Source organism: Terrapene carolina, unplaced genomic scaffold (genome assembly GCF_002925995.2).
Source record: "Terrapene carolina triunguis isolate 2854851 unplaced genomic scaffold, T_m_triunguis-2.0 Scaffold231, whole genome shotgun sequence".
NCBI lineage: Eukaryota > Metazoa > Chordata > Testudines > Emydidae > Terrapene > Terrapene triunguis.
The window spans coordinates 17,992,923-18,009,214 of record NW_020664582.1 but is presented as its reverse complement, the minus strand read 5'-3'; the positions used below and the strand labels follow the sequence as shown (position 1 = coordinate 18,009,214).

General features: G+C 39.8%; 1 protein-coding gene across 1 annotated transcript in view; it reads right to left on the bottom strand.

The window, feature by feature from the left end:
- Nucleotides 1-910: 910 nt before the first annotated feature.
- Nucleotides 911-16,292, bottom strand: part of SLC6A4 (solute carrier family 6 member 4) — a 40,329-nt gene continuing 24,947 nt past the window's right edge. Inside the window, exons 12-15 of the mRNA XM_024218494.2 lie at nt 15,125-15,224; nt 14,661-14,761; nt 11,480-11,647; nt 911-6,760 (exon numbers count right to left, since the gene is read on the bottom strand). Coding sequence (XP_024074262.1) covers nt 6,686-6,760; nt 11,480-11,647; nt 14,661-14,761; nt 15,125-15,224 — 444 coding nt within the window. The 3' untranslated portion in view covers nt 911-6,685. The remainder of the gene's footprint in view (nt 6,761-11,479; nt 11,648-14,660; nt 14,762-15,124; nt 15,225-16,292) is intronic.

The window sequence follows — 16,292 nt, the reverse complement described above, 5'->3', positions numbered from 1 at the left end:
AGGGAGTGTGTTTGAGAAGGCATTGCCTGCCAAGGCTTTGGTTATCGCAGCTGCAAACGGTGATTTACAAAATACTGAATATGATGTTCCATCTGCTTTATTTTCTCTTTCCCTTTGGAAATCAATAATAATAAAACACCTTTTCTGTCTGTAAAAGTTCAGTAGTAGAATGGGAGATAAGCTTGAGGTTCCTCTGCATCCTGAGTTGAGTGTCAGAATGCAAAGGGAACAAAAATAGGGTTCATATTGATAGTGGTTGACAACTTTAGGCCAAATTCCTGCTATAGAGGGGTTAAATTCCAGTGAAGTGAGTGGAGTTGCACCTGCCTACAGTTTGAATCAAGACAAAAGGTGAATTGTCTGAAAAGAGTGCCATTTAATATTCCTGGCATATATGTCTCGAATGGAAACGTTAATCAAACCTTGGTGCTCAACTGTAGCAGCATCAGTCTACCTGCTTCCCTGATATTTTGTTCATCCGACTTACGTATACAGAGATGAAAGAGGAGTTTTAAAAATCTAAATGCAAAGCCATGTTAATTCACAAATACCTTAGAGTTGGTTCGATATGCAAGTTTATTGAGAAACTAAGCATCTATTCCAAATGTGGAGGAGTTTGCTTTTGTGATTCTGTTTAAACAAATGTCATGAATATTCCTATTACAGTGGAGTTCAAGTGATGTTTTCAAGGATGGGCCAGCATACAAACAGTTAAGGGGATACACCGCCTTTTGTTGAGGCAGTCTTGTCAGCGTAGTGAACTGCGTGGATACTCTGCTTTTTGCTGAAACTGAATCTTATTACTGGAAAACGAGTGTCTTTCTGAATCCATGCTTTTATCTCCAACAAGAGGTGGGACAGACACGTGCATATTTATTATGATATTAAATTTATTACAATAACTGTTTACAAGACAAGGCACATACTGATGACTTACAATCCAGCTTGGAACATTCATAACTAAACAACTGCATAAATTAATACAAGTGCATCATATACAAGTTAGAGGGAATATACAAATAAAACTCCAGTTTAATTCTCTTACTAAAGTCTGAAAGGTAAACACACTCTCAGTTCACAAAGATAAAACTGGTTTTGGAAGTTCCCTTATCGCTGTTCATAGCAAGGTGTGCTATTTACTGGCGGCTCTAGTTATGTGGTAGGTGAGCCAAGGAGTAGGAGAAGGAATCCATTTGCCTGAAATGCTTCCAAATCCAATGTAGCCTGTGTGGCATAAGTAGAACTAAGGTGTAATGTTCCATGTTAATACAGGTATCTACATCTACTTGTTGAGCTGAGGGACAGTTGTTGATTACTCATAAATGATTTAAGAAGGATGTGAAAAGAAAGTAAAGTATGAATAATGATAAAAATAAATGAGGTCAGACAACGTGGCCTCAGTTTGCTTGTCTCTGAGCTAGCCAGAGATGATTCGACATGACTGATTTTCCTTACACACTGTTAGGAGACCAACCTGTGATAAGACTGGAGGATTTAAAAAACCTCAAACCAACCTGCAATTAAAAAGTTCACAGGAACTAAAGCAACTTGATGGCTCAGCTTTTAAAGAGTGAAATATAATGTGTATGGTATATCTGCATTACACTGAAAAAGAAAGGTCTGTGCATTTTAATATACTTTTGGAAGGCTTCCTGACTGCCCTGTTCCCAGAATGCACTGGGAAGACTTCAGTATGGATTTTCCTTGTGACGAGCTCAGAGTCATTTAAAATGATCTGTATTGTATTTACAGAATTGCTCAACTGAATTCTGAACCATGAACTCAACAGCAAATAAACGTTCATGAAGCAAAGTTTTCAACAGGCCAGTATTTATATTCTGCTTCTTAAAGAACGTTTCATTTCCAGTCGTCAGCCTTCCATGGAAATCCAAGACTGTAAATGAGAACATGGTGCACTTCTGCAATTACATAACGCAGAATAGATAATAAATGCAAAGAAAACATTTCTCTCGGTTCCTTCCCCTGCTTATGGACTCGTTCCCTTAAAACCCAGGACATTTGATCATTGTAGGGAGAGGAAAGGAAATGATTTAGAGGGTGTCCCTCCTGCATGTTTGTTTAAGATTGAATGCTCTTTAGTACAGGATCTATATTTTCATCCGTGCTTGGCAAGCACTGCGCACATTGTGGGCAGTACTACCACATTCTAATTATAATTACACGTTGTGTGGGTTGAATGATAGAATTACTTAAGCTGATTGTGCTGTGTCCCAGTATTTTAATACTATGAGTCATACTGGTTATCATCAATACGAAGGAACTTCCAGGAAGGAGAAGAAAAGTGATACCACTTCTGATTTGTCTTGTTATATGAAGTAAAATGCATCTCCCAGCTATCATGTCTGAGTAGTTTCATGGGCTTTAGAAAGGGACCTACCTTATCTAACATTTTCCCTTCAGAAATCTGAATGTTCTCTTGACATTCTAGATATCCAGAATGTGCCTGTGTTACTCATTCCTCAGAAGGCATTAAAAGATTAAAAAGTAACTAAACTTGCCCCAATATTAGCCTACACCTTCTTTCCTTTAGATAGTGCATACAAGTACAATAGTTAGTGGTTCAATGACTCCAAGATGTGTTGGGAGTTAATTTTACCATGGTCTGGCAACCAAGTTAACCAGTTGTTTAATTGTGGAATTTGCCTTACAAGAACTTGAAACTTTCTGATTAATAAGGCTTTTTAATGGGGAAGCTGATGCTTGTGTCCTAGGCCTTGATTCAGCAAAGCACCTAGCATGAGCTCAACTTTAAGTAAGTGAGAAGTGTCTGGATGACTATTCGCATGCTTAAAGTCAGGCCCATATTTAAGTGCTTTGTGGAATCAGGGCCCTCGTTTGCTTCGTCAGATTGCCAAGACAGTGGTTTCATGTTTAGGGATCTGATCCATCTCACAGTGAAGTCAATTATAACAATCCTATTGATTTCACTGGGAGTTGAATCAGGCTGCCAGTGTCTTGAGTATAATAAAGTATCAACAACCTCGTTAGTGGCAAGGGGCGTGATCCCACACTGCCTAGCACCTTATGTAGTCATGTAAGCCCCTGCAAAAGAATGCCATTTTGATTTGGTAGCATTTTACATTCACTTTGTGCAAGCTGATATGATTATGCTGTGGGATCAGGTCCATATTCTTTGTAATTAAATTACGCTAGTTTTCCTTCGAATTTGAAAAAGCAATAAAGGAAACAGCTGATACTGTCATTAGTGATTATATGAACTTTTAAAAGACTCTTTTACTGGTTACTGGAGGAAAAATTCTAGAAGGGAGTAGGACTTCTTGAGTGGCTGTCAGCAAATAGTGTTCTAGGCCTGTCAGTAATGCTCAGCAAATTTACAGTTCAGCCCATCTGCCTTTTACAGCATATAAAATGTGTAACACCAATTATGAACTATAATCTATAGTTCTAGAAAATTACTTCCTAGTACTTTGCATGTCTACAGTGCTTTTCACCTTCAAAGTGTGGTAAAAGGCATCAGTCCTCACAGAACTCCAGTGAAACAGGCAAGCAGGCTTATCTTAATTTTTCATCTGGGAAACTGAGTCTGAGAAAACAAATGACTTGCCCAAGGTTACACAGTGGGTCAGTGGCCTTGTTTTTAAACTCCAGACTTCCTGGTTGTCTCCTAGTCCTCTAGAAAACACTGGTATTTCTGGGGCAATGAATCAATTTTCTGTGCTGTAACCACCCAGAAAGTCAGATTGTTGTGTATTATTGTCTAAATAATGCAAGTGAAGATTTTTTTTATTTTGCAATTGCAGTTACATCTATAAAGTTGTAACATGGCACCATAATGTTACTGCTGAAGAGTCCCAGTACTCTTCCACCTCCCACTAAAAAGCAGAGACTTCTGCCGTTATTACTCTGCAAAATTATTATTCCACCAGAACTCATCCTGAGTTTCAATTTCTGCACAAGGGCTTGGGAAGAAAACTTTGGTTTCAATGAAGATAATGCTCTTTCTGAACCTAACCACCCCCATCTCCTTCCTGACAGAAGACAGCCAAATGTCTGTTGAAGGAGTGTTTGCAACTGGATTTACTGTAAGTTAGAAAGTAGAGATGGAAAAATCCCTTTTTAAACAGTGCTGTTTGGGCTGGGGAAAGCTGTCATTGAATGAGCCTAGCAAGGAACAGGAAAGCTATTGGCTCAGGCAACAATTCAGCTTAGAATATGTATCCATTTAAAAAAAACAAACACTTCACAGTTCTGGTATTGGCTGGACACAAATCAGGGAGAATAGAGAAGATATAGTAAGACTTCTTCCTTCCCAAATTAGATGCTGGGAATATGTAATTATCCTGCTTCCCCCCACCCTGTCACTTCATATGTATATTTTCAGCAATAAACTTAAGACAGAAAAGTTGAACTTTTGACAATTTATCAAATGGTTTCTAATTTTCTGGTTTGTCAGTTTTCATTTTGAATATTAAATTGTTGATGTTTTTATACATTTTATAAAATAGCCCATGACATATTTTAAATAACTTTTCTTCAAATCCTGCAGATATGCTGTGTGTGTGTCCCCTCAAAATTAAGTCCATCTTAGAAGCTGTTTTTAAATATACATGAGGGGTAAATTGCTAAGTTACTCCTTGCAAGTCATCATCCAGTGAGACATGGATTCATTTTATCTTTCTCATGGCACTGTGAGACATTATTCCCTTTAGAAATGACTTGTGTGGTCCTAGTAAGCCCTTGTCAGCAGTTGAGACAGAATTAATCAGTCATCGCTCTTAATTATTTCTGTGTAATGAGTTGGGCTAGAGACCTACAAGACAAGTGGTCTTAAGTCTATGGCTTAAGTGTAATAGACATTATTTGAAGTGGGTGTCTATATGCATAAGCAGAAAAGTCTTGTGAGAGAAGATGAAAATGGTATAGTATTCAAAAGGCAAAAACATCATGGTTGCACTCCTCTGTGCAGATGATCTGTTCTTTGTAGTATGTTTCAGTGTAAACTTTTTCTTTCAGAAGAAATGTCTTGATGCCTGCCTACATGAATTCTTGTATGGCAACCTCTTCATTTTTAACATAGGCAAATCATGATGTACAAGGAGATTTTATGTTCTATTTTAGCTTCAGTTGTGATAGGTTTCATAATAAAATTTGGTGAGGCTTTAGTGACGGTAATAGTATAACGCATGTCTCCTTTACTTACATGTTAACTGCATAGGGTTAACTAAGCAATTTCCATATAACTGCATAGTCATTCCATGGTCCTGAAATTCACTTGGCAAATGCAACTGAGTTCAAAAGTAATCATTGTTTAACCTACCCTCTGGCTTGACAGGCATAAGTACTTATAGACTATTATGAATTTAAATGTACGTAGAACTTAATTTGCAATTAAATACCTCAATTAAGTATATATCAAGATATGATTAGAATTCATCCTTGCAGAATTATACTCACCACTGGCCCAGAGTGAGTAAAATAGCATTGTTTTTTCGTTATCTTTATCTTCAGATAAAGACTGGATGAGCTGATTTAGTACATGAGCTAGTAAATTTTCATGACATTTTGTAAAAATTTTTAGACTTGATATTTGTGCCAACCAGTATAAAGTGTTCCCCTAAGCTTTAGTTTTGCAACAGGAAACAATAGGAAAAACCACAGTTTAATTCCCATAAAAAGCTGTAAAAGAAGTCTATGTAGCTCTGATGGTCCAACCTCTAGCATCTGACCTCCAAACAATTCACCACTGGGCTAGTTTCTAAAGGAATAAATAAGCTAAGTCTGTAAAATGTCATCATGAATATACAGCTAAAAGAGACAGGGAGATGGCACCAGAGTGTAGCAATTGCTAACAACTTAAACATTTGCCAGCTGACCTATGACCAAGAGCTGGATGGGCTGAGGGTTTTGTATAACTGGTACCAGAGGAGAATAGAGAAGAGGCTGAGCATTTTGTGAAGTCCCGAATTTTAAAAATCATTCTTTTGTGGAGTGCTTGTTATGCAAGAAATAACTAATGAAAACTGTTATGGTCCATAAAGTGCAAAAAAGTAAGTGGTATAAAGAAGGAAGGGGAATAATGCTACCAACTGTGTGTGCAACTGGACACAGTCTTCATACATAGTGCTTTTCAGGGTTGTTTCCTACATCTTTCTCTGCCTACTCCACAGCAAAACAAGGATATGAGGGTCCTATTATTTTTAAGCAATAAAATTCTGTATTACTCAGGTAATATATGGCTATCAGAACTATTTTCCTGTATTTTTCAACTCAGTTTAAGCAATGAGATCTTTAGAAGCAAATACAACATGGTCCAGTACAAATGATCACATTGAGAAAAATACAGGAGTACTGTCACAGATTTGAGATTCTAAATCTAATCCTAACGGATGATACTCATCCTATAGTGGTTTATGCATTCTCTCCCATACAGACATCCTCATGTTTTCAGAATGAATCAGTTCAGCAGTGAACTCGTAGTCTGGTTTGAAGTACGCAGCAGATTTTGTTGAAATGTTTGGATCTGTATGCTGGAGGCACCAATTTTCCAGATGCACATTGCCGTTGTCTGGGCCTCCATGGAAAACACCCACCCATTCCTTGGCTCAGTGGAAACTCAATTCTTTGGAAAGGGGAATATGGAGGGTTGGGGAGCATGGGAAAAGTTAAACTTTTACACCTTTTCCCCTCCCCCCAAAAATGTTAACTAAACTGCATTCATGCGGATGTCCCCAAAGGGAATTTCTGTGGCTGTCTCCGGGGTAATGCTTTTTAGAATACGCTGTTGAGAAGAAAAAACACGTTAGATGAACGTTGTGCAAATTTAGATTTCAGGTAGAATTTTGCAGTTACGTGAAAAGAGACACTGTAAAGGATTTAGCTTAAAGAAAAATCTGACCCCCCTTTAAAAGACTCACATATTTACCTGCGCCACACAGGTGGTGTGAGACTTAGTTTGTACAGCATTTTAAAGATGTAAAGTGCTATAGAAGTACAAACTATTATATTTTTTTTAGTTGACATAAATGGTAGCATCCACGCTAATTTACAGAGCTTTTGCAGTAATGCCCTCGGGATCATTTACTTAAATACTACCAACTTTATTGAGCATATCTCTTCTGAATGGATATTTACATATAAATAATTAAAGTTTCCAAATTCCATCCCGGCTTGCTGTGGATCTTGTGTAAAATATGGGATGGATGGTTTTGGTGGTTGTGTCTATTTCTATTTTGTTTTTGTGGTGGAGGAAGCAGGATGGTGTGTCTGTATAGATATAGGTCAAAACTAGTATTGCTTCCTCAGCCTATGGCTAGAGTTGACTGAACCTCTTTGGAATATATTGCTAGGCCTCTATCTTCTAACCCAAGGGTAGGCAACCTATGGCATGCATGCCAAAGGCGGCATGTGAGCTGATTTTCAGTGGCACTCACACTGCCCAGGTCCTGGCCACTGGTCCGGGGGACTCTGCATTTTAATTTAATTTTAAATGAAGCTTCTTAAACATTTTAAAAACCTTATTTACTTTACATACAACAATAGTTTAGTTATATATTATAGACTTATAGAAAGAGATCCTCTAAAAACGTTAAAATGTATTACTGGCACGCGAAACCTTAAATTAGAGTGAATAAATGAAGACTCGGCGCACCACTTCTGAAAGGTTGCCGACCCCTGTTCTAACCAAAATAAAATTTTCCACCTTCTGTAGTGACCAGCAGAGATGCATATTTCCTGCTACTGCTGAAAGTCTGAGGACTTGTCTACATTTAAAACGCTGCAGCTGCACCACTGTAGCGCTTCGGTGAAGATGCTACATACACCGATGGGAGGTCTTCTCCCGCTGGTGTAGGTACTCCACCTCTCCGAGGGGGGCTAGCTAGGTCGATGGGAGAATTCTCCCATCGACCTAGTTCTGTCTACACTGGGGGTTAGATCAGTGCAATTGTGTCGCTATCGGGTGTGGATTTTTCACACCCCTGAGCAAAATAGTTCTACTGATCTACTATCCTAGTGTAGACCAAACCTGAGAAAACCCTTTGTGGGCTGACTGTCAGAGCAAAGCAGTTCATATCTTCTACCATCCTCTGCCCCTTCCAAAACAGATTCAGAAGTAATCCATGCAAGGATCAACCTTGTTGTGATTAAATCAGGGTAATTGGCGAAACACTCATCACACTGTACTACTACTGCTATCTTGCACATTTATAGTGCCTTTTATCCAAGATCTTAAAGCATTTCACCAATGTATATTATTCCAGTCAAACACTAATTCTCAGCACTTAACCATCTTAAATATTCACTGACCAAAAAAACCTAACACAGAATGAAGGTTACAGTGGGATCTTGTGCCCTTCCAGAACATTGAGTTCTGTAAAACTCAGACTTCTGAAAACCAGGCAATACAGAGTTAAGGTTCACGCCCACACAACTGTAGTCTGCGGCCCTGGAGCTGGCAGTAGTCCCTGGGAATTGCCTGGGTGCATTCCAGCTGCATTCGCTGTGTTAGGTATAGCTGTATCGAAAGGGGAGGGTTAGTTGGAGAGTTTGACAGAGCTGTGATTGTAATATGAGACAATCTGGGGCTTTGTGCCCCTCTTGGTGTGTGTATGGCCCTTTTCCCTAACCCTCATGTGTGTAATCTAAGGAAAGAGGTCCATGTGTACCTTGAAAGTTCCAGTATGCCTTATTTAAGCTCTGTGTTATGTAACATTGGGCACATGGATCCTCTTGCCGGGGGATTCTCAGCATCTAGGTGGGAGATGTGTGGTCTGTGGGTTTAATGATGGGTAAGTGAAAGCATAGTGTGAGAGATGGCATCATGTGCATAAGGGTGAAGAGGTTGTAAAATTTAGCAGATGGAGTCAGTGTTGGGCATGTGCAGGTAGTTCCTGTGGAGTACTGTGCAAAGAGAGCGTGTAAGCATGTGCTATGGGTGTACTGAGGCATTGCTCCGAGGAGAGGGAGTTAAGGTAGCGTGGGTGTGTACCTTAACTCTTCAGTTCCTGGTTTTCAGACAGTTTGAGTTTTGCTGAACTCGACGTTCAAGAAGGACACAAGATACCATTGGGCAACCTTAACTCTCCATTTTTTGTCAGTGAATTTCCTAGATTTTTTTTAACAGAAATGTTGTTAGTAGGAGTTAGTGGTCCTTTAGGCAGTTTTAGTTACCATGCAGGTGTACAGCTGAGATGCAGTTGTGGCCAGGTAATGATGATAATGCCTTGCTGTTACATAGCACTTTTCATCAATAGGTCTCATAGCACTTTGCCAAGGAGGGAAACATCATTATCCCCATTGTACAGATGGGTAGACTGAGTCACAGAGCAGTAAAGTGACATGGCCAAGGTCACCCAGCAAGCATGAGGCAGAGGTGGGAATAGAGCCCAGGTTTTCTGACTCCCAGTCCACTGTTCTCTCCATGATGTTGCTGTGTGATACCTAAGTATGTGCCTCTCCCACTCCCCACCTTGTTACAGTGAAGTAGGGATAATGGTTGTGCTTTGAAATGTTTGGAGTTACTAAAAGCCCAGTGAGAGAGTCATCGGTGCCCCAAAATCAAGTTTTATTACACGAGGAGAACAGTAACTTTAAGTATGAGAGAAGACTGGTAGAGCTCTCTTGCTCCACTCTCCTCTGCCATCATCCCCCACAACATGTAGCCCACCCTCTGCCACCATTCCCACTTCACCCTCCCCTTCCTGTCACGTTAAGCCACTAGCACTTGAGAACCCAGGTGTGCACAAGGAAATGGGTAGAAATCTGTGAACTTTAAGAAAACCTGTTTGTTTCCGGGAGCTGTATCTTGGAAATCCTTTTCTCAACTATGGATCATTTACCCTTCCCCAGTACAGCACACAGCATATTTCAAGACACAGTGAGGAAGAACGAGGATTTTAGAGCCCTTGAAAGAATTAACCTTTAAACAGAAACATCTTCACAATCTTAACAATGGCAGAACTGGACAGTGCTCCACTATAATATGGTATGAAATTAATAATCAGCAACTTGCTTTGCTATAGCCAGTTTCCCAGCACAGGCTGAACCTGAAAGCAGAGCAGGCTCTGAGAGGTGTGAAGTGGCCCATTCATTTCATGGGATGTTCTCAGAGGAATGAGAGGAGGGAGGCAAGGACAAGGGGCCCAGACCCCTTCTGTGTGACAGGGCCTCCCAGATTCCACATAGGGACTTCAGGCTCCTGTAGAGAGAGGCATCCTCAGAGGGACAGGGCTCCCACAGATCCTAGTTCACATGAGAAAGTGGGTAGGGAGAGGAGCTCAGACACCCCAAGAGGGTCAGGGTCCCCCTGTTCCCAGCACACACATGGAAGAAAAGAATGTGAGGATGACAGGCACCCCTAATTCCTCCCACTTACCCTGCCACCCACCTCTGTCACCCCTCACACTTCCCCATCATCCCCACTCTCTCCCCCTGACCTGAGTCCCGAAACCACTCCCCATTTATCTTCTCTGTATAACACCCTTGCCTCTCTGAAGATCCAAACCCTCGTCCCTTCCACTCCTCTGTCTCCTAAATCCCCCTCCTCTCCCAGCAATCCTTCACATGTGTAATTTCTTTTCTTTTTGAAATAGCACAAATGCCTTCTGAAGTTTCTGCTGTACTCAGATTACATTTCCCCAAAATAAAAACAAACACCCTTGGACAAAGGCAGTTTATAGCAACATGCCTATGTTTCATTTCAGCTTTCTACCCTGGGTTGGGTTTGAACTGGGCGTTGCTCAGGTTCAATGGCCGTAATGTCCCCTTGAGTCACACAGGTCCTGTGACTCATGCTTGGCTAGTAATTCTTTTGGGATTCTGTCCACATGTGCACAGTATAATCCATTGGCTTGTGAGTGTTAGCATGCGCCTGCCTAAAGAGCCGAACTCACTTTCAATTTTGCTCCTCCAAAAGGTTAGTGGGTCCCTGGCACTGTCTGGGGTAAATGTTGAGTGACTGAGACCCTTTGGGCTTGCAGAGCCATGGCTTGAGCCTTAGGTCTGAGCAAAAAAAGTTGATAGAATCTGTCAACCTTAAGAAAAGCTGATTTCCTGGGGACAGCTGTATCTCAGGAACTGCTTGCTCAAAAGTCCCCAAATTTCAATCACTTAGCCTACCCCACATCCCCATGTGGCACAGCTAATTTCAAAGCAATCTGTGCAACCATGTGGATTTTAGAGCACTCAGAAGAGTTGTTCTTTAAACAGAAAGGAATTCTCAACCTTAATTATTTGCAGAGCTGGCACCCTGCTATCATACATAACCCACCATTCCTTTGTATTAACAGCATGATTTTACTGTTAAAGAGAGGTATTTCTTACAGTGCTGATCCATACATCCAGCACCTGGCAAATATGGGAGCATCATTTACAGACCATCTTTTTTGTCTTAAGTACCTATGCAGTATTTCCCCACCTCTTTCTTATGTATGGCTGGGTAGTGGAGTGGGAAGTACATCCCATCAAAAATGAACTTGAACAAATAAAACACATCAGATACCTCTTTAAATGTTCCTGGGGTGATTATCAACCGATAAGCCATGTAGATTGGAATGCAGATAACAGAGGAGGTTCCTATGCAGTAACCCACTATAGTGGTCCAGTAGGGATAGTTATAATCAAAAAGCCGTAGATCAGGAGGGCTGGACATAAAACTGCAAATGATGAACTGAAATAAAAATGCAACAAAATATTACAAATACACAATGTTTTTACATAGCACGTAATTAGCCTTTGGGACCAACTGCTGCAATAAATCATTGAGACCAAAAGCATAGCAGGATTCAAAAAAGGATTAAGCACTTATATGAATAATGAGAAAATCCACAGTTACATTAGAAAGGATGTAAACCCTCATGCTTAGGTCATAAGCCACCTTAGCTGATAAGAAAATTCCTCTTATGGACAATTTATTCCATAATGACCTGGGTATTCTTGAATCCAAACAGAGCGACAGGATATTGGACTAGATTTGTAGATTTTTTAGGCCAGAAGGGACCATTAGATCACCTAGTCTGATCTCTGGTAGATTGCAGACCAGAGAAATTCACACAGTTACCCCTGTGTCAAGCCCAATAATTTGTCTGACTAAATCATATCTTCTAGAAGACATCAAGAGCAAGAGAGTACAACATTTCCCTTGGTAGTTTGTTCCAATGGTTAATCACCCTCACAGTTAAAAAATGTGCGCCCTATTTCCAATCTGAATTTGTCTGGCTTTAACTTCCAGCCATTGGGTCTTGTTCTGCCTTTCTCCATTAGATCAAAAAGGACCATTAGTACCCAGTATTTTCAACCCTAGAAGGTATTCATACATCATAATCAAGTCACCTCTCAATGTTTTTTAATTATTAGTATTTATTAAACAGGTTGTGCTCTTTAAGTCTCTCACTGGAAGGTATTTTCTCCAGTCCTTGAATAATTTTTCTAGCTCTTTTCTGCACCCGCTCCTCTTTTTCAATATCTGTTTTAGCATGTGGACACCAGACCTGGATGCAGTATTCTACTATCAGCTTCATCAATGCTGTATACAGAGGTAAAAAATCACCTCCATACTTTCCTGTTTATACATCCAAGGATCATATTAGCCCTTAGATGTATAAATGGACCACAGATCTGATCTGGTATTGTATGTTTGAATGCCAATGCTAAAATTCTACTGAATTTTAAGATAGAATGGTTAAAAAAAAAATTCCATTTGAATCCAGTGATATCCAGAATCCCATAGCCAATAGTTAGGTCTGGTAATGAACAGGGGTGAGAGAATTTTTTCTTGAAGACACTGTTTACCCTTCCAGAGGATTCATCCAACTTTGATTCCTCTCTCCCTTTTATTGTTGGGCTGGTTTGGAATGCTATGCACCACTTGGCCCACATATGCTCTGTAAAAGTTTATAATTTATTCTGATCTAGTGTGATTTTTTCCTCTTCTTCCACAATTTCATTAGAAAGTGTTTTTTATGTTGTGTATATTTAACACACATCTATATTCCTTGCTTTTCATGTTCCTTTCTCAGGTTATTGCTTCAAGTTCTTTCAGGGGTTAAACAAAGATGTCACCTGCAAATCTGAAGTGGTTCATGTACCATTTTTATCTTTATGCACTTTTCTTCAGAGTCCAGCTTTTTGAATGTGTTCTCCAGGCAGACGGTGAGAAGTTAAAGATAAGTGAGTGTTTTCTTGTGTAACTCCATGCTTGTCAAGCTTAAATAGTATTATACTAGTTGTATAAATGTTTCAAGAATTCTTTGAGGTCACATGGAACTTCTGGTTTTTCTTCAAGTACTTCTAAAACTCTTCCTTAACACCAAATAGAGGAATGTCCACTATCTACAGCAGCAACTCATTGCATTTGGCAGTCTTCTCCAGAACTTGATTCATTGTCAGCAGCCTGAAGATGCTGTATGGTTGAGAGATTGCTCACCAGCTTTTGTGTTGATTATAGGCCAGAAATCATTGTGGTTTGATCCCCGGACCTCAGATTGACTTGTAGAATGCAATAGTTCTTGGATTTATATGTTTTTCTTCTTACTCTAATACTAAGATTGCAGCGTTCCAGTTTTATGCTAAAGCATATTGGATCCGACCCTGTGAGATACTCAGTGCTTCCAGTTCCCATTGAAGTCAAACCTAAGGTGCTTAAGTATTAAACTGGTACATTGCAAAATTAATGTTAGTGACTGTTTTGGGAAGCATCCCTAATTTAATTTTCACAGAATTTCATCATAGGATTCCCGGCACTAGATGTTTATAATTCCCATAGAGAACCACCAAACCTACGTCTGGGCTTTTCTTATTTTAGTTTCCATAGAGACTGTAAATATCAATTTTGCCTAGTAACCACATCACTGAAACTATATTGCTCTTCATGTAATTTAGTTTTATTGTTTCAGGATCATGGAGAGGATAGTGTATAAATTATTTTTGTGGTGAAACATCTATTTATAGCTTTTTTTACTCCTTTGTCTACAGGTAATAAAATGGAAAACAGTTAAACACACATTAATCATCCCAGCTGTGTTGTTTTGAGTTCACAGCGTAGGCTTTAAATCTAGACACTTTGACTCCATAAACCTCCATCTTGACTTACTCTCCTTGCATCCAAGCCAAGCAACAATAAAAGACAGGGTGAACTAATTTTGGAACAGGGAATGAAGGCTTTGTTTAAAAATTTTACTAATAACTTTGCCAAGTCAGCTGTGGGGACGTTGGCTCCAGTTTCTGATTATGAAGGATGCTATCTGGTGAGGTAGAGTTTGGGTAGGTGTATTCTGAAGTTGCCAGGCAGTGGCTGATCAAACAACAGATTTATAAGCTATCTTAATTTCTCTTTTTTTCTGTGATTTTTATCAGCATCTTTTACTATTTTACTTCACTGTCATAAATGTAAAGCAGCAAAGATCAAATTAGTCTTGTCCTGTGTTGCAGGTTGTTAAAGTTTTCTAGTATCATCATTGTTTATCTAAGTAACAAAAAAGACCCAAACAAACTCAGTGTTGATCTACTAACTAGTCCTAGCTGCTTTTATCAGATTCATCTCATTGATTTAATATTGTTAGCTTCCAAAAGCTGGCATTAGAGAGTAGAACATGAATATTATGTAAATGAAAATCCCATATCTGGAACTCTAAGGTATTACACTAGTAAACTGTGACAGTCTTGGGCTGGGAACATGAACTCACCAAAAGGAAGATGGGGCTGATTGCTACCCAGCAGAGGCGCCAGTACCAGCCTGGAGTGAAGCCCAGCATTTCCTTCATGTCACTGCAAAACTGGTTGATGCCTGTGAAAATAAATGGAAGGTAGAGGTGACAGGGAGAAAAAAGTTATTCAAATATTGATATAACCAGGAAGTGAATTTAGCATCCAGCAGGAAACAGTGTGGTCATGTCCCTGCAACCTTTTCATTACACAGAAACCTCCATTATCCAAAGTCATTCAGTGTCTCCCAACACATCTGGAGATCAAGATTGTACTGTGCTTACATGACAAAGTAACTGGTAACATTGTTTTCAGATTCAGTAATCCATAAATTGCTTTTTCTATGTGACATCAGTGCCCCTGTCCACAGAGCTGGCAGAAACGCGATTCGGCAAATGTCTGGGAGTCTGCTCAGCATGGGTTGTAAGTCCGTGAACAATCTTACCATAGAACCAGGCCACCGCAATGGATTCCAGAAACACCACCGTTAGGACAGCAGGACCTGTAGCATATTCTTCAAACAGCTTCACTACATATGCACCACCCTAGAAAAGAGATTGTGGCACTGATTAGCCAAAATCCCCAGAACAGAAGTTTTGTACTACTAGTCAACCTCCCTGGTCCCTCAATTACAGACCTAAAAGTCGCAATACTCCAATAAAAAAACTTCAAAACCAGACTCCAACGACAAACTGCTGAATTAGAATTAATTTGCAAACCGGACACCATTAAATTAGGCTTGAATAAAGACGGGGAGTGGATGGGTCATTACACAAAGTAAAACTATTTCCCCATGCTAATTTTTTCCCCTACTGTTACACACACTTTCTTGTCAACGGTTGGAAATGGGCCATCCTGATTATCACTACAAAAGTTTTTTTTCTCCTGCTGATAATAGCCCACCTTAATTGATTAGTCTCTTTATAGTTGGTATGGCAACACCCATTTTTTCATGTTCTCTGTGTATATATATCTTCCTACTATATTTTCCACTGCATGCATCAGATGAAGTGGGTTTTAGCCCATGAAAGCTTATGCCCAAATAAATTTGTTAGTCTCTAAGGTGCCACAAGTACTCCTCCTTCTTTAGTCATATACTGTCCTCATTTGGAAAGAGAGCATTCACCAGTGCAAAATTCACTCTATCCCATCACTTCCTGCCTGCTTTGGCCTTGAGTAATACTTGACAGTACTAATGACTTGTCCAGTATCCTTGCTTTAACTTTCTGTGATCATCCTTTGCCAATAGAACGGCCATGCAGAAAAACTGAAAGGGAAGCAGCGGGCATTTCTATTTGGATTTTAATGAGCTAATCAGATGGGATCTGTGCTTTTCCATGCCCTCCTTTGATGGCAACTTCCTTCTCTGTCCCTGAGCATTAGTCACTGAGCAGGAAACAAAGGCAGCATTAGGTTCTATTCTTTCCTCCTAGATCTGGACTCAGCTACAAAGAAAGAGAATTGCATCTTCTACAGGAACCTGGCTCCTTGTAAATACTTTAAACCAGGAGGGAATTTCTCATAAAACAAGCAGTGGAATGTAAAAGCCAGTGAATTTTTTCCCCACATCTTTTACAAAAGCTGACCTCTTAGTACCAATTTGTGCTCCTGTT